The sequence below is a fragment of the Rhagoletis zephyria genome, unplaced genomic scaffold (genome assembly GCF_001687245.7).
Source record: "Rhagoletis zephyria isolate East Lansing unplaced genomic scaffold, Rhagoletis_zephyria_1.1 Rzeph_scaffold_02022, whole genome shotgun sequence".
In the NCBI taxonomy this organism is placed as follows: Eukaryota; Metazoa; Arthropoda; class Insecta; order Diptera; family Tephritidae; genus Rhagoletis; species Rhagoletis zephyria.
The window spans coordinates 19,073-42,340 of NW_016159106.1; the positions used below are offsets into that span (position 1 = coordinate 19,073).

General features: G+C 37.9%; 1 protein-coding gene across 2 annotated transcripts in view; it reads right to left on the reverse strand.

Annotated features, from left to right (window-relative positions):
* The window catches only part of LOC108365851 (protein furry-like), a 96,464-nt gene that overhangs the window by 18,975 nt on the left and 54,221 nt on the right, over nucleotides 1–23,268 (reverse strand). For both annotated transcript variants that reach the window (XM_017620040.1, XM_017620041.1), the window contains exons 8-11: nucleotides 22,692–22,833; nucleotides 22,403–22,548; nucleotides 20,449–20,614; nucleotides 20,190–20,313 (exon numbers count right to left, since the gene is read on the reverse strand). In XM_017620040.1, the coding sequence (XP_017475529.1) occupies nucleotides 20,190–20,313; nucleotides 20,449–20,614; nucleotides 22,403–22,548; nucleotides 22,692–22,833 (578 nt within the window). The remainder of the gene's footprint in view (nucleotides 1–20,189; nucleotides 20,314–20,448; nucleotides 20,615–22,402; nucleotides 22,549–22,691; nucleotides 22,834–23,268) is intronic.

The window sequence follows — 23,268 nt, forward strand, 5'->3', positions numbered from 1 at the left end:
ATTTTACACAGCCGTATGAGTTTTGAGGGGATGCCAAATTCAGACTTAGGGGCTTATAGGCAACTCCTTTTAGTGCTGTCAAAAGCGGCTTTAAAGTCGACAAATAGGTGGTGAGTGTCGATCCTTTTCTCGCGGGTCTTTTCCAAGATTTGGCGTATTGTGAATACCTGGTCTATGGTGGATTTGCCAGGTCTAAAGCCACACTGATAAGGCCCAATCAGTTCATTGACGGTGGGCTTCAGTCTTTCGCACAATACGCTCGATAAGACCTTGTAACCTATGCTTAGAAGGCTGATCCCGCGGTAGTTGGCGCGAATGGCGGGGTCACCTTTCTTGTGGATTGGGCAGAGCACACTTAAATTCCAGTCGTCGGGCATGCGTTCATCTGACCATATTCTGCACAAGAGTTGATGCATGCACCTTATCAACTCCTCGCCGCCGTACTTGAATAGCTCAGCTGGCAGGCTGTCAGCTCCAGCGGCTTTGTTGTTTTTCAGCCGCGTTATTGCTATACGTACCTCGTCATAGTCAGGCGGTGGAACGTCGACTCCGTCATCATCGACTGCGGGCTCGGGTTCTTCTTCTCCACAACTTTCTGTGCTGCTGCCATTTAGTAGGGCGGAAAAGTGTTCCCTCCATAATTTAAGTACGCTCTGGACATCAGTTACTAGGTCGCCATTATTGTTCTTACAGGAGTGCGCCCCGGTCTTTAAACCTTCCGTAAGTCGCCTAACTCTCTGGTAAAATTTTCGGGCATTCCTCCTGTCGGCCAGCATTTCAAGCTCTTCGCACTCACGTATTTCTGCCTCTCTCTTCTTGTTGCGGCAAATACGTCTCGCTTCCCTCTTCAGATCCCTATAGCGGTCCCACATAGCGCGCGTTGCGCCCGATCGCAGCGTGGCCCTGTAGGCGGCATCTTTTTTCTCTGCAGCTTCCTGACACTCCTCATCGTACCAGTTGTTCTTTCGGGCTCGCTGAAATCCGACTACTTCTTCGGCGGCGGTACTTAATGAGCGGGAAATGTGGTTCCACTGCTCGCATATGTCGGTTTGTTGAAGAGTGCTCTCTGAGAGCAGGTGTGAGAGTCGAGTAGCGAAAGCGCTGGCTGTCTGTTGTGATTGCAGCTTTTCGACGTTAAGCTTTCCTTGCATATTTGGGCGCACATTTTTTGCTGCACAGAGGCGGGTGCGTATCTTGGCTGCAACAAGATAGTGGTCCGAGTCGATGTTTGGGCCTCGGAGTGTGCGTACGTCTAAAACACTGGAAGCGTGCCTTCCGTCTATCACCACATGATCGATTTGGTTTCTCGTTTTTCGATCCGGAGACAGCCAGGTAGCTTGATGGATCTTTTTATGCTTGAACCTAGTACTGCATACTACCATGTTTCGGGCCCCGGCGAAGTCGATCAGCCTCAATCCGTTGTCGGACGTTTCGTCGTGGAGGCTGAATTTTCCGACGGTGGTTCCAAAGATCCCTTCTTTGCCCACCCTGGCATTGAAGTCGCCAAGCACGATTTTGATATCATGACGGGGGCAGCGCTCGTACGTGCGCTCCAAGCGCTCATAGAAGAGATCCTTGGATGCCTCATCCTTCTCTTCCGTCGGGGCATGGGCGCAGATGAGCGAGATGTTGAAGAATCTCGCTTTGATGCGGATTGTGGCTAGACGCTCGTCCACCGGGGTGAACGACAGTACTCGGCGACGGAGTCTCTCTCCCACCACAAATCCAACTCCGAATTTGCGCTCCTTTACATGGCAGCTGTAGTAGACGTCGCAAGGCCCCAGACATTGCTTGCCTTGCCCCGTCCAACGCATTTCTTGGATGGCGGTGATGTCAGCTTTTGTCCTTACGAGGACATCAACCAGCCGGGCAGAGGCACCTTCCCCATTAAGGGTCCGGACATTCCAGGTGCATGCCCTCAAATCGTAGTCCTTTAAACGTTTGCCGTGGTCGTCATCATAAGGGGGGGTCTCATCCGAGGCTTTGCCTTGCTTCTTCACTGGAAGTGGTTTTTACGTGGCGGGTCCCAAGCCCAGCGCACAACCCATTGCTGGGACGGGGGTGGTTTCGCAACCAAATACACGTTTATATAGCGAGCCGCTTGCTCCAAGCAGACACACCTACTGGTGAACAGACGCTGCAGACTTCAGTGAGCCCTTAAACCGAATAAGTCAGAGTGGCCCCACCGAAGCTCCCTCTCTTTCTGCCGTGACCCAAGGCTCCACTCGGATTGGTTACCGCATCTCGCACATGGGTTGCTCACGTTGCCCAGAGTGCGCGAACGAGGACCCAAGAGTCGGGATTGAGTATAGCCATGCAACTGTAACTGCATACCCAGCGCAACGACTATACCCCATTGCACTCTAAATGTTAAAATGTTTGTGGTTATTTTTATCCGAGCACTTTGTTTGAATATGTACAAACCACAAATAAAGCAAAACTTATCCGGTGAGTGATTGCACATTTTGGGTTTTTTCTTTAGAGCAAAAACGTCATTCTAAAATACGAGAGAGCACAAAAAGAACAACTGTCCAAGAAAGTACGAAACGAAATCCGATGACGTTTGTCAACTACCTAACGGGGCAGGAAAATATAGCGGAAGTTCAATGTCGCTCAAGCAATAACGCATTTTACCGACTGGAGATATTTCTGTTCCCCCGTACAGCGTTTACTTTGATTCAGCATATAAATTAAGACAAAATAGACCTTTTTTGTGTTTTTTACCATTTTGGTAACATTCCGTGGATATGGATTCAACCCCAGCCCTGCTTCATCATTTATTTCTGTGTAGGTGTAAAAAAGGGAAATTTGAATGTCAGAAGCTGAATAAGCATCATTTTACAAAATACGTTATAACTTCAACAACTTAGACAATCTTTAGCTTGACTTGTATGTTATAAAACTATTTTGAACTAAAAATTTCATGTATCGGACAAAAAATTTTTTAATCAATAGTAAAACGTCGATAAATTTCAATGATTTCCTAAAAAGCTCAAAAAATTACAATTTTTTTAACTTTGAACGACCGCTGTGGAAGTAATAATCACTAGATTACTAATATTGCTGTAAAGAGGAGGTCTGTACCTTTCTAAAACTGTATATCATTGCTTCATAACATCAACTTCCTCGGAGACTTCGGTGAAAAACTGAAATAAGACACGAAAAAAACTTTTTTTGCGGAAATCGCGGAAATNTATATCATTGCTTCATAACATCAACTTCCTCGGAGACTTCGGTGAAAAACTGAAATAAGACACGAAAAAAACGTTTTTTGCGGAAATCGCGGAAATGCTTCTTGAGAAAAATAAATGAGTGTCATTTTCGTTTTCAGCGACCCCAAATTAAGCTAGAAAGCACTTTTTTATCGAGATGCTTGTTTGAAACTGAAAATTTGTAAACTAGTGTAATATTCCAAATCAATTTTTGCATTCTTTTATCGCGAGTGAAAAATGCAAACAAATTTATCATCTCTCACATTCGGAATGCGATCGACAAAACAATTTCCGCTGCTTTTCGTTAGCGATCGAAAAAAGCAAAGAAATTTCCTCTCACCCGAATATGAGAAGTCCGAGCATTGCCGATTTCAGCCTCTCAACTACGCAAATAATCCATTCGCGGTCACTCANCATCTCTCACATTCGGAATGCGATCGACAAAACAATTTCCGCTGCTTTTCGTTAGCGATCGAAAAAAGCAAAGAAATTTCCTCTCACCCGAATATGAGAAGTCCGAGCATTGCCGATTTCAGCCTCTCAACTACGCAAATAATCCATTCGCGGTCACTCACAACCAGTGTTGCCAGGTCTTCGGCATGAAAAAACGTCCCTTTTGGTCTGAAAAACGTAATTTCCTACCCAAAAACGTCTTTTTCAAATGTATGCACAGAGAATTGCTCTTATTAAACTTTTATTGTACATACACAAAAGTACATAAGTATTTACGTAAGGTATATTAAAATATCATTTCTACAGAGCACATTTAAAATTCATTATAAACTGCTTTGAGATCGTTATAAAAAAATCATTCTATACATACACTTGTGATCAGCTGATTAAGTCATCAACATTTTGATCGATTGTGGCTGTTGTCGTTTATTTAATGTTTATTATTTTTTCCATAAAAGTCTAGATTTTTATATAACAAACAAAATATAAATCCACATTTCAAACTTTGTGCAAAAATTATAAAAAATCTGCAAAAGTTCAGCTAGATTTTCACCTTTTTATTCAGATTTTTAGGAATTAGGCTAAAGAATCGCGTTGATTTTTAATAATTCTTTTTCTTGTAGCATTTGGTTAGGTAATTGGTTGTCGAAAATGCTAAATTACGGTCTGTAAGAAGGGACGTAGCAATATTTCAGCCGTTTTTGCGTTCATTACATTTTCACGACAGTCTTAAACAAGTCGCCTACTTGTTTCTGACTTTTTATGTTGCTACAGCTTTTTTGGTGCTTTTGCGAGCATGCGTGTTGCAATAGATCAGCTCTTCCTGATTTGGCTTTTAATGTGCAAACACTGCAATAAGCCTCGTAACCTCAAGTGTTTACAAAACCAGCCTTTGGACGCGGGATCCTTAGTCCAAGAATCCAAAAAAATGCGCGTACGCTTGCTTTGCATCACAGTTAAGTCATCTCTGTCCAAAGAATAAATATCTGTTTAAGAAAAGTGCTGCGAAGAAATGCTTGTAAAGATTTGTTAAGAAAATAATTCAAAATTAGTTCTACTTACGTCCGAACGTCAACAGGATACAAAAAACGTCCAAATGACGTTAAAAACGTCAACCTGGCAACGCTGCTCACAACAGCTTTTCGCGATAAACTTATCGCGAAAAATTTTCAACGACGTTGCATGATATCTCCGCATTTGTTTTGGGTATGCATTTTGTTATGCATGCAGCATACATACTTATGTACATATGGATATGTAAGTAATGCAAGCAAATGCTTTTCGGTTGGAAGGAATATAGGGATATGCACAAATATATGAATTATGGTGGTAACATGTATGTATGAACGTACATATAAATTACATACATGCATACGTGTAGTTAAAGTATATTCCAAGCATACACTTTTCAGTATAATGGTGTATCTGCATGTTATTTTATTATAATGATTGCGTTTATTTATTGTATCTAATAAAAGGAACTTAGTGAGGATAAGATTGACTAATGAGAAAAATGGGCGTCTGGTGAAGACTGAGAGTAAAGAAAAGCAGAAAAAACAATACATATAAATTTTTTATTTCTTTTAAATGTTTCGATTCACCATTATAAGGATATTAATAAGAAACCAAAAATAGACACACGTAAAGAGAATAGGAATATGAATGGATGTATGTATTACTTAGAAGAAAACTCAATAAAACGAAGGTCCGCATTTCATATCCATGCACTCATACATATGTATGTATATATGTGTGTATCTATATGCATGTACTTATATAAGTGCACAGTTATTTACTGAACAGTAGCGCAGAATGAGCACAGATTTCTGAATTCGTCACTTTAGATATAGATTTCTAGTGAAAAAACTGAAAAAAAAATAGTTTATTAAAAGTACCACTTTTCGCCGATTTTGGACTGGTGAGGATCTGACTACTAGCGGACTAGTTGGTTTTTCGCGATAAAGACATAGTACAGAACTAGAAATTTGATTCACTAGTCCGCGGTTTCCCTGCAGGATGGGAAGACTTTTCTATTACTTCTGCTACTGACCACAATGCATATGTGTACATATACGTGCAATTATAGCGTCATTGCTTAGATAAGCGAAAAAACATCTTCCATACAACGTCCTAAAAAGTTTTCAGGATTAGCTGTTGTGAGTGATCGCGAATGCAGCAGCCGCATTGTTTATTTCATTTATGTAGGTGCACACCAAAAACTCTTACAAAATGAAATTTTATGAAAAACGTACGTATTTACGAATAACTGGTATTCAGGGAAATCCCAACTAAACCACACAACTCCGCACTTAGCGAAATGCAGTTTGAAGAAAAATTCGTAACCTGCTACAACTCTAAAACGGACGAAATCATGTGCTTTATTTCCGTAAATATTTCTAAAGCATACTAATTATTAGTGGAAAATAAACAAATGGTAGGTAGAAAGCTGCTGCAATGTTGTATCTACATACTAGGGATGTTGCGAATGTGGAATTTTAGACATCCGCGGATGCGAATGCGGATGCGGATGTTTAAAAGCTAACATCCGCGGATGCCAATGCGGATGTCAAATATTTTTAAGAAATAATTTTGGTGAGTACATTAGGTGATTTAGGTAAAGTACCAGGTTGACCCAGCTTTGCCCGGAGTTCATATACTTTTTAAAGTTTTCAAGATTTGGGTAGCTTTAAAAAATATTTTGGAACAAAAATAGGATTTCCATATCTTTTAAGTAAATTCCTTACTCTAAAATTTAGGTGGCAACCCTATTCCGAAATACGCTGGAATGAATGGTACATATCTTGAGCGTAAGTGTACTATGTATGTATACATAAAAAAATGTTAATTGAGATTAACAAAATTAAAATTTGTATAACAAGGAAGCGTGGCAGTCCGGATGGAAAATATTTTCTGACCAAAGTTCTCAACAATACCTTTCATTTGATATCCATATTGCGATGTTTTAGATAAATTGTGTAGAATCGAAAATAAGTGGCAACCTTACACTATTATCCTAAGACATAACATTTTGTGTATAGGGAAAGCATTGTTTAAGAATTGAATGTTTTAATTATTTTTAATTAATTTCTACGAGTCTTCCCGAAGATATTGCCTATTCAGATAACGTTAAAATCCAAAACGTTATGTGTGTACAAAATTTGATCAAAATCGTTAGAGCCGTTTCCGAGAACCTTATGGATATATATACATATATACAAGAATTACTCGTTCAATGTAANTTCGATTCACCATTATAAGGATATTAATAAGAAACCAAAAATAGACACACGTAAAGAGAATAGGAATATGAATGGATGTATGTATTACTTAGAAGAAAACTCAATAAAACGAAGGTCCGCATTTCATATCCATGCACTCATACATATGTATGTATATATGTGTGTATCTATATGCATGTACTTATATAAGTGCACAGTTATTTACTGAACAGTAGCGCAGAATGAGCACAGATTTCTGAATTCGTCACTTTAGATATAGATTTCTAGTGAAAAAACTGAAAAAAAAATAGTTTATTAAAAGTACCACTTTTCGCCGATTTTGGACTGGTGAGGATCTGACTACTAGCGGACTAGTTGGTTTTTCGCGATAAAGACATAGTACAGAACTAGAAATTTGATTCACTAGTCCGCGGTTTCCCTGCAGGATGGGAAGACTTTTCTATTACTTCTGCTACTGACCACAATGCATATGTGTACATATACGTGCAATTATAGCGTCATTGCTTAGATAAGCGAAAAAACATCTTCCATACAACGTCCTAAAAAGTTTTCAGGATTAGCTGTTGTGAGTGATCGCGAATGCAGCAGCCGCATTGTTTATTTCATTTATGTAGGTGCACACCAAAAACTCTTACAAAATGAAATTTTATGAAAAACGTACGTATTTACGAATAACTGGTATTCAGGGAAATCCCAACTAAACCACACAACTCCGCACTTAGCGAAATGCAGTTTGAAGAAAAATTCGTAACCTGCTACAACTCTAAAACGGACGAAATCATGTGCTTTATTTCCGTAAATATTTCTAAAGCATACTAATTATTAGTGGAAAATAAACAAATGGTAGGTAGAAAGCTGCTGCAATGTTGTATCTACATACTAGGGATGTTGCGAATGTGGAATTTTAGACATCCGCGGATGCGAATGCGGATGCGGATGTTTAAAAGCTAACATCCGCGGATGCCAATGCGGATGTCAAATATTTTTAAGAAATAATTTTGGTGAGTACATTAGGTGATTTAGGTAAAGTACCAGGTTGACCCAGCTTTGCCCGGAGTTCATATACTTTTTAAAGTTTTCAAGATTTGGGTAGCTTTAAAAAATATTTTGGAACAAAAATAGGATTTCCATATCTTTTAAGTAAATTCCTTACTCTAAAATTTAGGTGGCAACCCTATTCCGAAATACGCTGGAATGAATGGTACATATCTTGAGCGTAAGTGTACTATGTATGTATACATAAAAAAATGTTAATTGAGATTAACAAAATTAAAATTTGTATAACAAGGAAGCGTGGCAGTCCGGATGGAAAATATTTTCTGACCAAAGTTCTCAACAATACCTTTCATTTGATATCCATATTGCGATGTTTTAGATAAATTGTGTAGAATCGAAAATAAGTGGCAACCTTACACTATTATCCTAAGACATAACATTTTGTGTATAGGGAAAGCATTGTTTAAGAATTGAATGTTTTAATTATTTTTAATTAATTTCTACGAGTCTTCCCGAAGATATTGCCTATTCAGATAACGTTAAAATCCAAAACGTTATGTGTGTACAAAATTTGATCAAAATCGTTAGAGCCGTTTCCGAGAACCTTATGGATATATATACATATATACAAGAATTACTCGTTCAATGTAATAAGATAAAAAATGGAAATGTTACTAATTTTTAATAATGTTTTTTTTTTTATTTAGTACTTCAATTAAAAAATTGGAACACTGTATTTAAGAAAGAGTAATTTTGCTGCGTTTTCGGGTTACAGCCTGATTCTTAACCTGCGCCACTAAATAACTATTCGCCCGAGGCGACAAACTTGAAAAACAAGAAACTTGACAAAGTTGTAAATTCTTTTCGATTGACGCTGCACCAGTTGAGAGGACTTTCAGTATGTTTCTTTTTTTATTGCGGTGCAACAGTTCCTTTTTGGGAATTGCCTCGGGGCTGCAAATGTCGGATGTATCTTCCTGACCNACCCAGCTTTGCCCGGAGTTCATATACTTTTTAAAGTTTTCAAGATTTGGGTAGCTTTAAAAAATATTTTGGAACAAAAATNAATATTTTTAAGAAATAATTTTGGTGAGTACATTAGGTGATTTAGGTAAAGTACCAGGTTGACCCAGCTTTGCCCGGAGTTCATATACTTTTTAAAGTTTTCAAGATTTGGGTAGCTTTAAAAAATATTTTGGAACAAAAATAGGATTTCCATATCTTTTAAGTAAATTCCTTACTCTAAAATTTAGGTGGCAACCCTATTCCGAAATACGCTGGAATGAATGGTACATATCTTGAGCGTAAGTGTACTATGTATGTATACATAAAAAAATGTTAATTGAGATTAACAAAATTAAAATTTGTATAACAAGGAAGCGTGGCAGTCCGGATGGAAAATATTTTCTGACCAAAGTTCTCAACAATACCTTTCATTTGATATCCATATTGCGATGTTTTAGATAAATTGTGTAGAATCGAAAATAAGTGGCAACCTTACACTATTATCCTAAGACATAACATTTTGTGTATAGGGAAAGCATTGTTTAAGAATTGAATGTTTTAATTATTTTTAATTAATTTCTACGAGTCTTCCCGAAGATATTGCCTATTCAGATAACGTTAAAATCCAAAACGTTATGTGTGTACAAAATTTGATCAAAATCGTTAGAGCCGTTTCCGAGAACCTTATGGATATATATACATATATACAAGAATTACTCGTTCAATGTAATAAGATAAAAAATGGAAATGTTACTAATTTTTAATAAGTTTTTTTTTTTATTTAGTACTTCAATTAAAAAATTGGAACACTGTATTTAAGAAAGAGTAATTTTGCTGCGTTTTCGGGTTACAGCCTGATTCTTAACCTGCGCCACTAAATAACTATTCGCCCGAGGCGACAAACTTGAAAAACAAGAAACTTGACAAAGTTGTAAATTCTTTTCGATTGACGCTGCACCAGTTGAGAGGACTTTCAGTATGTTTCTTTTTTTATTGCGGTGCAACAGTTCCTTTTTGGGAATTGCCTCGGGGCTGCAAATGTCGGATGTATCTTCCTGACCTTCATCTTCACAATCTAGCATCATGGCAAGATCGTTGTTTAAACACCGTTGTGTTCCAATTTGGAGCATCAAATCCTTTGATAGTTTCAGAATTTGTAGAACCTGACACGGCATCAGCGTTTTTCGATTACGGTTTTTGTACTTCATTTTTAATCCTGTCTTCTGTGACTGGCTTGAGCGAGGTGTGAATAGGTGGATATGGCAAATAAATTGTTAGTTTCTAGAAATAGTATAAAATCTTGTTATTTTGTTAAAAAGGTACCATTCCGTGCGCTCAATGTGTTTTGATATATTTTTTGAAGCGAATGAACGCAAATTTCCCACATATATATCGCTAATACTATTTTAAGAGGGCTTATTTCCCATTGTTGCTGAAATGCAAAAAATCACAACTAACTAAATTTTTGTATTGCCTAAAATGATATGGGGACTTATGATTCGATGAAATGCATCATAATCAATCAACAAGTTAATTTTGGATTTTTAGTTAGTTACGGCTTTTTGTATTTCAACTACGATGTGAGTTAAGCCCTTTCCATACTATACTAACCTTATATTACATGCCAAGTCCCACGCCTCAATAGATATAAAATTCACCTGGAATTAATTCCTACTTAACTTGTGAACTTGGCTGGCGACTTATTTACATAGCATTTTATCTTTATTTTGATGCGCGCTCATTTTGACAATTTACACAAAATTAAAATAAATGTTTTTCTCTTCGGGCTGAAAGACTAAAAGAAGGAAACACTAAACCTAACCCAGGACGTGCTTCGTTAGTCGATTCGAGTAACAAAAATCGTGTTTCGCTTCGTACCCCTCTCTGAAGTCATTTACCATTTTGTTTATTATATGTAACAGAGAAGATAATATGTATTTAATATTTTGCTCATGTGTTTGAAAAACTATAAAGAACCAAAATTCATAAAATGTATTTTCGTTTTTAACTCTTTTATGTTTGTTATTTCAATTCAAAGTTGGTGTTGGTCGTTTCGACAAGAAGGTGGACGTAGGGGACAGTCTTACCGTAGCATCTCTACAATCAAAAAATATTGGCTAAAATTTTTGTTTGCCAGATATACGTTTTAACAGTGCACTTGTACAATATTCGCATTCGCAAAAGCTCCGCATTAATTATTGCGAATGCGAATGTCATAATTTATGCGGGAGTTCCGCGGTTGCGAATGCGAATGCGAATGCGAATGTTCGCAACAACCCTGCTACATACATACATACTTTAGGCTAAAAGGCTCAAAAGTAATTTTTCGTCTTTCCAAGGTCGTAGTAAAACCCACGCTTAGCTATTATTTGATTATTGCTGCAAAATTTTTGCTCATTCTGAGCTACTGTTCAGTAAATAACTATGCACTTATATAAGTACATGCATATAGATACACACATATATACATACATATGTATGTGTGCATGGGTATGAAATGCAGACCTTCCTTTTTTTATTGAGTTTTTTTCTAAGTAATACATACATCCATACATATTCTTATTCTATTTACTTGTGTATATTTTGGTTTCTTATCAATATCCTTATAATGGCGAATCGAAACATTTAAAAGAAATAAAAACTTTATATGTATTGTTTTTTCTGCTTTTCTTTACTCTCAGTCTTCACCAGACGCCCACTTTTCTCATTAGTCAGTCTTATCCCCACTAAGTTCAATTTATTAGATATAATAAATAAACGCAATCATTATAATAAAATAACATGCAGATACACCATTATACTGAAAAGTGTACGCTTGGAATAAACTTTACCCTGTAGTTCTGTTCGAGTTTTGCTGGTGACTGGTGCTGGTGATTCCATGCATCACCGATTCTTAGGCAATTCGCTAGCGACAGGTTATGCGACGCTCGTATTGAAAATATCGCATGCTAGCGATTTTATGCATTACTGGTCGTTAGCCAATACGCTATCGATTAGTAATCGTCACTTGCGCACCAGGTAATCCCTAGCGAAAGGACAAACCACGCGCACCCTCTCGGTACGCTTCAATGACATTGCCATGTTAATTTCGTTAGAGAAAGGAATTGGTGTCGCANGGTGATTCCATGCATCACCGATTCTTAGGCAATTCGCTAGCGACAGGTTATGCGACGCTCGTATTGAGAATATCACATGCTAGCGATTTCATGCATTACTGGTCGTTAGCCAATACGCTATCGATTAGTAATCGTCACTTGCGCACCAGGTAATCCCTAGCGAAAGGACAAACCACGCGCACCCTCTCGGTACGCTTCAATGACATTGCCATGTTAATTTCGTTAGAGAAAGGAATTGGTGTCGCAAATTTTGTCGCTAGTACCCGCCCGGGTACCACTAATGATTTCGCTGACCCGCCAGTAGTAAGTACTGGTCACCCGATATTAGCGATACCTATTCCTTTTCCTAACGAATTTAACATAGCAATGTCATTGGAGCGTACCGAGCGGTGCGCGTGGTTTGTCCTTTCGCTAGCGATTACCTGGTGCAAAAGTGGCGGTTGCTTATAGCTATCGCATTGCCTAACGACCAGTAATGCACAAAATCGCTAGAATGTGATATTTCCAATACGAGCGTCGCATAACCTGTCGCTAGCGAATTGCCTAACAATCGGTGATGCATGGAATCACCTGCACCAGTCACCAGCAAAACTCCAGCAGAACTACAGGGTAACTACACGTATGCATGTATGTAATTTATATGTACATACATATATATTACCACCCTAATTCATATATTTGTGGATATTCCTACATTCCGTCCAACCGAAAAGCATTTATTGCATTACTTACATATACATACATATGTACATGTTTAGAAGAATAGCGATTACGCCAAGTTCAAACACTGTTGTTTGCTTTCAAGTGATCTTTATTGAATTAATGATTACGTTTTTATACACACTAAACGCTTACGTAGCTAAATAATAAGGCCATAAAGACTTTAGATCGTAAGCAAAATTATTGTTAAGGCTTTATTCCCAAGTTTTGGTTTACATAAGCATAATTAATGCAAATGCTTTATTCCCACGTTTTTGTTGACATAAGCATATTCCACATTTTGCGTCTACTTTCATTTGCGTGCATTACTCAACAATGTCTCATATGTAACTTGACACATGCCAAATTATTTGGCTATAAGAATACACTAAAAGGCATATAGTGCAAGCTAGGCATAAAAGAACGCAAACGAAAATTAATATCCTGTTGAATAAAGCCAATGCAATATTAATATGTCGACTTTTCTTATTAAATAACATCCTCCCCCCGGTGAGCGCAGCTCGAATTCCTTTGCAGGTTCTGTCCTAAATGTTTATTTAAAGTTCAAACTTCCTTGAGAATGTCGAGGCGCAGGTGTGGGTTTTTCATTTTGACCGGATGTGGTCGCAGTCGTAGATGCGTGCAATGTTTCCTGTTTGGCTGTTTTAAATTCTTTTTTGACTAGCATGAACACCAAAAGGCACAAAACTGTATCCAACCGTTATGTGGTGCGCATTTTGTGCTTTAAGTTTGTTTGGTAGAGCTAATATGCGTTGATTGTCCAATGATGATTGTAAGGACGTGAGGTTTTGTATTTGTGTTATGTATTTCTCATCATCCCGTGATTGAAGAAGAGGCTTTATATGTTCTGCTGCAGCTACTTCGGAAATTTCTCCCAGGCTAGTGTAGGACGAGCAAAGACTCGTCGATATCAACTGATCTGCTTGAACTGATATAAAATTATGTTTTAGTATGCAGTCTGGTTGGAGTGATAACAGTCCTGATCCTTTTAGAATCACCTGAATGATTTGTTTTCCACATACTGCTGTCTCACGAGATGAAACTGACGTGGCATAAATCCATTGATTTTTATGCTGTAGTGATATCCATGCAACATCGTTTGGTGTTTTTCGCAGTTGACAACTTGGCTGGGTGTTGTTGTTGAATAAATTTAATTCACATGCGCATTTAGATGAACCGTGACTATAAGGAATTTGAATTTTAAAACAGATGTAATTTCCATTTTCAATATCCACACAAGATTGAAATTTGGAGATGCTCAGAGGGAAATGTTGACCGAGAGCTGTGTTTATTGCCAAAACTGCAGCACACGGACTTATTTCAATCACAGTCCCATTAGTCCAAGAAGGAATTGGTAGCAGATTGAATAAGTCGTATCGATCATGCTCTACCAGAGGCAATGTGATGCTGAATACAACTTCNGAGAGCTGTGTTTATTGCCAAAACTGCAGCACACGGACTTATTTCAATCACAGTCCCATTAGTCCAAGAAGGAATTGGTAGCAGATTGAATAAGTCGTATCGATCATGCTCTACCAGAGGCAATGTGATGCTGAATACAACTTCCTTTTCTGTAAGTCCTCCCTTAACCGTCATGAGTTGGTATAGCTGGAGTAAATCTTCTTGGTTTACAGGCAGTTGCAATGGTGGTAATAAGTGAAGTTTAATTTTGTTTACTTTGTCTTATTTTTCCATGATGAGTATCTATTAGAACGGCTAATATTGCAGATTGCGTTCTTTGCAAATTGGCTGCCATAAGTGTGAGTTGGATGGATAACTAGGAAAAGATTCGATATAATTTTTCTTGGTATATCTCATGCGTGTCGTTGCTGATCCTCTGGAATATTTGACTCACTTGTTGATCAATGATGTCGAACTTCCTCTTGACCGCTTTTTGATCCTGCTTCAAAATGTTGATAGTTGAGTCCACAATGGATGTTTGATTTCTGATCAGGTGCAGCAGATGTAGTTCATTTTCCTTGACGTGTGTGATTGTTTTGGAAATTTGTTCTGCATATTCTGCGCCCAGTACTCCAAACAAAGAATTAGCCATATTTCCAACTGCATCAATGGCACCTCGTTTATGCCGATTAGATTTTACTATTGCGTAGTCTAGCTGCAACTCTTTTTCAGTCTGTTCAAGATGTGCTACCAGAGAAAGACATGAGCTTTTTTGTGTGATTTCTTGACATAAATGGCGCAGGGCTCTTGTGCCATTTGACAGCGCTGCTAGTTCTACCAAAAATCCTTCCATGTCATAGTAGATTATTAGGTTCCAATCGGTGGTTGATATGGCTGTTGAGCCTATTCCTTCAAAATGAATGCAAAGCCTTGATCCAAATCGCTTATTTTGAAGTTAAGCTCCTAAAGCCAATGGTAAGATGAGTAGGGTAATAAGAAGTGTAGCAAGTCCTTGGTGTAAGGAAGAATTATTCCTCCTTGATGGAATTTTGTCTTCCTCAAGCAATTTGTTGGTTGATTGTCATCCTGTGGCATCATTTGTTTCCTTGGGCAACGGTGCAAGCCGATGAATAGGCCTCTTGCAAGTGCCACTAGCAGTTTTTACATCAGCCACTCTCACTACACCGTCGTTTCCTTCATATACTGCCTTGGTGGCAAAACAGCAAAATACCGCTACATAGGCCTTTTGTGGTTTCTTTCACCTTATCTTGAAGTGAACCCAAAATAGCCCGCAGAAGTCCACGCCTGAGTTGATGAATGGTCTTGCTGGAGTTACTCTTGTTGAAGGCAAGTTCCCCATAATTTGACTCATTAGTTTTGGCTTAGCTTTGGTGCATCTTACACAGTTCGTTGATCGTGTCAGCAATTTTCCCTTAATAGGCCAAAATCTTTGCCTTATGTAGAAGCGCTTGAGGTCCACAATGATGGTTTTCTTTATGGATCATTTATACTAATAATTTGGCCAGCGAATTTTTATGTGGAATTAGCATAGGGTGTTTGGCATCGTATGCAAGTTCTGATGCTTGTAGACGCCCTCCAACTCGGATGATGCCATTATTGTCCACAAACGGTGACAGGCTGCGGAAAGAACTATTTTTGCGAACTTTGTTGTATTTTTTAAGGTGCTGAAGCTCTTCCTCAAAGTCCAATTGCTGCATTGTACGAACGATTAGCACAAGCGCTTTTTCCAATTCGTGTACGGTTAAGGGAATGTCTGACTGCCGCGATTGGTTTCTGGCCTGATTGATAAATCTCAGCATGTAGCTTGTTACTCTTTGTTTTGAAAGAGCCATTGTGTCGAATGCTATAAAGTAAGCTTCCTTCATGTCCAGAGGTTGCAACAGCGACTGATGTCACCCTTTTCCGTTCCATGTTGATACCTTCGTCGATTACTGATAATGTCTTGGAATACTTTGAAGGCCAAGTGTCTTCTTTACCAAGCAAGATTGTTGGCCCATAAAACCACATATTGCAGGTTTCTAGCCTCCCCGGCGGCAGTCCACGTAATAGAATGTCAGTTGGGTTGTCTTTTGAGCTTATATGCCGCCATTGTTCAGCGGTAGTGTGCTCATGAATAACAGCTATACGGTTTGCCACAAATGTTTAGTATGATGCTCAGGATGAGTTAATCCATGCCAATACGATTTGTGAATCAGTCCAAAAGTATGTAGCCACATCGTCTAGCTTAATTTCTGATTTGACCCTTGTAGTTAATTGAGCACCCAGTACTGATGCACAGAGCTCAAGCCGAGGAATAGTTTGCCATTTCAAGGGTGCCACACGTGATTTTGCGCAGAGCAGCCCCACTTGTACTAGTCCCTTATCCAGCTCGGATATAATGTAAATCGCATCGGATGTATCCTTCAAACACGTGCCGTGAAACTTGCATGTTGTCCAATTTTTGCAAATCATTTCGGAATGTTGTCCATCTCTCATTCAAATCGGCTGGTAATGCTTCATCCCATGTCAGTTTTAGTTGCCAAAGATCTTGAATAAACATTTTTGCCATGACTAAAATTGGTGCTAGTATCCCCAACGGATCGAAGAGCCTTGCAAGATCGGCGCTGACTGAGCGTATAGTTGCAAGACTGCAGCTTCCTAGGCATACCTTTACGCAGAATCGATCCATCTTAGGCATCCATGTTAACCCCAACGTTTTAATAGTTTGATTGATGTCATTGTCANATTTCTCTCAACACATGATTTGGTAACTATAACCAAACAGTGTAACTATAACCAAATCATGTGTTGATATAAACATATTTGGTTGACGTAACTAAACCCTTTTCTCAGTGTATGTCAACTTCATGTTCCTCCATGCCAACATTTTGCAGTAATTGTGAGTGCTTGGNAACGTTTTAATAGTTTGATTGATGTCATTGTCAAAGTCTATGTCAACTTCATGTTCCTCCATGCCAACATTTTGCAGTAATTGTGAGTGCTTGGCGCACCATTTTATTAGGTTAAGACCACGTTGTTCTAAGATGTGTATCAGTTTCTGTTGGATTTCCATCGTCGTGGTTAAGCTGTCTGACCCACCAATTCCGTCATCTACCCAAAAATTGTCCTGTAGAAACTGAGTACCAAGAGGATATTGTAATGCATTTTCTTTTGCAATTTTCTGCAAACATTTGGTGGCTAAATATGGAGCAGATCTTGTCCCATATATGATTGTATTTAGCTGATAATGCTTTATTGGTAGGCTTGAATCCTTTCGCCAGATGATAAGCTGGAATTTGCGCTCGTCCGGTTGAATGAGCATTTGTCGATACATTTTTTCTACATCTGTGGTGAAGGCGAACCTGGGTAAACGGAAGCGAAGTAAAATGGTGAAAAGCTCGCTCCGGTATACATGATGTCGTTCAAAGACATGCCAGCAGACGATTTTGCTGATGCGTCGAACACCACACGCAATTTTGTAGTGCGGCTTTCGGGTCTCACAATGCAATGGTGAGGAATGAAGTACCTAGGTTTACTGATGGAATCAATATCCAATTGCGTCATGTGCCCGAAGTTCTCATATTCCTCCATAAATTGTACATATTGATTATTTGTCTGGAGCGATTTTGCCAGTCGACGTTCTAAGGCCAGGAATCGATTATACGTCATCCCATAGGATTCCCCTAAGGCCTAAGGATATTCATGAAATGGTAGCCTTACCATGAATCTCCCATTTTCATTGATGAGGGTATGTTGTGCGAAATGAGCTACGCACTGTTTTTCTGCTACGGAATGTTGTTTTATTACAGTTGCAACATCCTCAAGTTCCCATAATCGAGCAATGGCTGCATCTAAATTGATGTCATCGTTGGTACAGATTCAACATATTCAACATAAAGGCAAGAATACACTAAAAGGCATAAAGTGCAAGTTATGCATAAAAGAATGCAAGCGAAAATCCTGTTGAATAAAGCCAATGCAAAATTAATATGTCGACTTTTCTTATTAAATAACAGTACATATCAGTGTTGTTGCGAATATTCAATTTCGCATTCGCTACCGCGGAGCTTTCGCATTAATTTTAACATTCGCATTCGCTTTCGTATTCGCAATAATCAATGCGGAGCTTTTGCGAATGCGAATGTTGTGCAAGTGCACCGATAAAACGTATACCTATATGGAAAACAAAATGACAAATTGTAGACAATAATTTTGCCTGTGGCCGTGGGAGTATTTGTAACAAAACTTTATCTACTTTGATAAAAATGTCTTTAAACATATTACTTCTTTAGCTATATAACCGAGCTATCAATGGACAATCATGCAAGTTCCAACTTCTACTTGACCTTTGAAGTACTTCAAAGAAAACATAGTATTTTGAACATTTTTTTATTTTTTTTTGTACTTTAAATACCTGTATTGGTTTATTTCTTTATTATGATTTTTTTGGACCAAACTTAAAAAAACTACTTGATAAAAAATAAGAAAAAATGTACAGCAATTCTTAACCAAATTTTCGTTATTTGCTTTTGATGTTACATACAGTCGTTTCAATAATTTCAAATGGGGCTCTTTTGGGAATTTATTTTTAGAACAATTTTAAAAACAGTAATTTTGTTTACTTGTCGGGCAATCATAGAGATATACATTGGATCCTTGGCTAAAAACTTCTGTGGTAAAAATGTCCCTTCTTTGCTATTTAAAGTCAAAGAGTAAGCTCCTTCAATAGGGATTTCCAGCAGAAATGATCCACGTCTGTCTATAAAGACAATCGATGCTAGATTAATTAAAAAACTATGGGTCTGACCTTTAATAAGATAAGAATAACGTAACTATCTGAGATTTAAATGCATATAAAAAACAGGGTGGTGTTTTAAAAACAATAACAACATTCTGATCCGATTCGGCTGGCAGTCACGACTTTGAAAACAGAATTTTGTTCAAAATTTTCATTCCTGGAAAATAATAATTTATTTTCCACAGCTCGCTATAAGTACAAATTTTTCAAAGCAGCCGCAGAATAAAGTATTAAAAATGAATTACAGAAACTGAAAACGAAAAACGCTGATGAAGTTACAGATTCCCCAAATTCTGAAACAGCCAAAGGAATGAGAATGAAGAATTCTTTTTAAAAAGCTTTATGGTGATTTAAATGTTGCCCTTCCCCGGTGCAAAATGTGTTTGCTGTTCCACACAACCCTGTAAAAAAGCGTGTTTTTGCCTTCTTGTCCTTGTCTAGCTCACCCATTTCATAAGACTGCTGTTTTAAACAACCATCTGATTTTCAGGACAACCATCTTCCCNTATGCATACCCAAAACAAACGCGACCAATATCTCCCCTACAACGTCTTTGAAAATTTTTCGCGATAAGTTTATCGCGATAAGCTGTTGTGAGTGATCGCGAATGGATTATATGCATCGTTTTTCTCATTAATGAGAGGCCAAAATCGGCAATGCTCGGACTTCTCATATTCGAGTGATAGGAAATTTCTTTGCTTTTTTCGATCGCGAATGAAAAGCAGCGGAAATTTTTTTGTCGATCGCATTCCGAATGTGAGAGATGATAAATTTGTTTGCATTCTTCACTCGCGATAAAAGAATGCAAAAATTGATTTGGAATATTATCGATCGCGAACGTGAGAGAATGTGAGTGAGAATTTCCGAACCCTGTTAAAAAATTACAAGACGTGCACGATATGGTTGTGGAACAGATCTTTTAACAAAAAATAAGACTTATAGACTTTTAGGTAGTTTAAAGAAATTTAGAACGACGATAGTTGATACCTGCGACTGGTATATGTATAAAATTCGGTTTCGCCCGAACTTGCAGTTTTAAGGTATAGCTGATCGGATTTTTGTGAACGCTAATAAACGTAAGAAAACTAGTATTTGCTTACTTTAGAACCTTTTGGAGCTCGATAACGTTATTTTAAACTTAAAAATTATTAAAGTAATTCATTATTTCCATAAGTTGCTGAAATATGACTTTGATCAGACGTTTTTCTTAATGTAACTTTGAGCTCTCTATTTTACAATTCATACGCACCTGTAAATATGTTGTCTATTACCGGCAAGGATGGCACCGATAGCCCCAAGTCGAGTTTCATTGTTTCGCAGTTCAACAAAATGCGAGCGACAGTAAGATGGTCATTATGCTCAGCCAAAACGATCTAAGCAAAAATGGTATGATAGCCTTTTAGTAAATGAGCAATATGTATATAAATTAATAACGCTTTAACATCAGATAAATAGGAGTAATGCATTCGCACAACGGCTATGAAAAGGGAGTTAATAGCACAACTTACCAGTAAATTAATACAAAGCTGCTTGCAATGTTCTCGCACAATAACGCGCGTATGATCTATACCTAAAAATGAAATATGCAGCATCAATGGTAAATGCAACGTCCAATCGATTCCCGGAATACCGTCGACAACAATGTCTGTTAACAACATCACGGCAACGTTGCAGCTAAAAGTAGCAATGGGAACGCAAATGTTAAAGAGAGATAATGGCAAATAAAAAGTATCAACTAGGGAACGGATTTCCCAACAAATGCATTTTTGTTTTGTAAGAACTTTGCTTACTTTTGCTGACAAGAGGGAGGGAAGCTGTTAAAGATAACTAAAACTCTGCCTTGGTTTGTGAGATTTTTTTCCGCTGACGGTGTTGGATATTTTCTTCAATAGCCGTCATCGATTCGCCACTTCTCGCTCGCTATGTTTGAGTTCCGGTCGCTTAAAGAAGAAGTTTGCATGTGAAAGCAACAACAAAGTTAGCTAGCACGGATAGACGATAGCGAGTTTGGTTGTACTTCATTGAGTTCGTTCGTTTCGCCACTCGCTAACTGTTGGCGAATCGATGACGGCTAATATAAAAAAAGTGAGTATGCTTTATATAAGTAGTCGGCATGCTAACACATTCAAACGATTCAATAAGTGAGGCTGTATGCGTTAAATGCACTGCTCAGCTGCCGCTCTTCGTATACGTGTGGAACACACATGTGCTCAGAGAGCGTTCAGTGAGCTACCCAGTAGAAATCGGTGGTATGCATTCTTGAAAGATGCTTGCTATATGAGTGAATTAGTGTGGAAAATTCATGCGTAGTCATGAATATCCACGAATAAATTCAAATTCTATCGAATTGCAAGCGAATGTACGTTGTCGTTGTTTTAAGTACATTTCTTGATAAATTTGAAGTGGAATTTTTGTAATATTTTTAGTCTTGTACAAAAATTTTAGTGAACGGACGTGTTGTGCGATACTATTTTCAGCACAAACGGGCTTTTACAAGATATGCATTTGCATATGTAAGTGCTACTTGTTTGTAAGTCCCCGTATATTAAAATGTATCAGAAAAGTAGCCTTTACATATGGCGATCTTGTAAGAATGCTTTTCCATTAATGCATTTTTGTATGTTTGAAACTTTAATACAGCCATATGCATACAGCAGTAGTACAAGTGTATGTTAAGGTACGCATACGCTCTGAGAAACCACGCGTGTTATATGGAAATGAAGGTTCATTTATACTGGCATGTATACACAGCAGCAAGCTCATGCCACCAACAGCGATGTTGTATGCTTAAGATTTCTACTGGGTATGGCCTGCCGACCACTGCTTTATATGGAGCCAAACGCTAAACACCTTCAACAAAAGAAGTTGAAATCTACATGAATGCTTTTTTACAAATTTGTTGAATTTTCATGAATTTTGCACAAAGCTTTTATTTATATGGTTTATATTATAGAATAAGCTTTATTCTCATAAAATAATTAACGAAAATAATTAACTATAATAATCATTGTGAATATTGTAAAAAAACTGTCACATTTCCTCTTGGGTCACTTTATGTACATGTATGTGCTATGTACAGTACTATTATTTCTGCAAATGTTTGTGCTTTCAATACACTTTTTTAAAGGCACTACATATTTATGACAGCGAATTTTTAAGTTTTGTTCCATATTTTATGTACACATTGACTGCATTTTTTTATTCATTCTGAACGTTTGGAATAAACCTTTTTGTTTACTTATTCTTTAGAACGTTCCTGATGATATGTTAACGTATATTCCAAACGCATTCTGTTTATTCCGGCTGTGAAATGGGTTTATCCGGAATGTATAAAGAAACGCAGCCATTATTCAGTTTTAAACGCCTAGTATGTGCGAATATTTTTCAATTTACTGTGCATGGAAATCCGCTTCCTAGTGATAACTAACAAAGGATGCAAAAACAACATCGACGTTTACTAACCGGTGAAAGCCGCTGATTGGCAAACTGGCGTCTGGTAAAAATTCAGTAAGTGGGGCAAAGTATCCACCATACTCCGGCATGGGCAGTGGATGTGGTGCCATAGGAGCATCTGCGGATCGCAACTCTACGTTCTCCTCCTGCCGTAGCTGTGTTTTTGTGTGAGCAGTAGAGTATATTTAATTTCATATTCGAATAATAAGGAATTCATGTAAAAGCGGAATAATAAATTAATTATTTGTGCATATGTGTGTAAAGAGTATGTGTGTGTGTGTGTTAGTAGTATGCTTACCTCAGCATCATTAATTAAAATATCTTCGGGACGGGGTAATATCGATGGTCCAGAGGCAGCACGTATTTTATCAGCGCCTCGTGGTGGACGATTATTTGCGGCTTGTGTGAAGGCGCGTATACCGCTATCAGATTTACATGTTCTGTGAAGATAAATGCTTTCATTAGATTCTTGGTAAGGAGCAAGTGTATATTTATAAAAGGCAAATTTCATAATTTTATACTAAGAATGATAGAGTACAAGATTGCGCCCATCAGAGAGGATTTTTGAGTGTAGTTTTCGCGTGACGTCATTTTGGTGCAATTGCGAGAGAGACAAGTAATTACGAAGGAAAAATTTTAAACAATACGGAAAACTGTGTTGATATCAATATTAAATGGTCCAATGTCCAATGGCCGGATGTTGGAAAAATTCATTAAGTTATATGAATGTATGCAGATATGTATGTAAGTTGCCTTTTGTTTTCAATTTTACAATTTGCCACTGCACACTTCATTTTGTCTTGTAATGTTTCAATAATTGTATAACACTACGCAGAAATATTAACACAAAAATAGGTAAATTGGATTAAATTGTT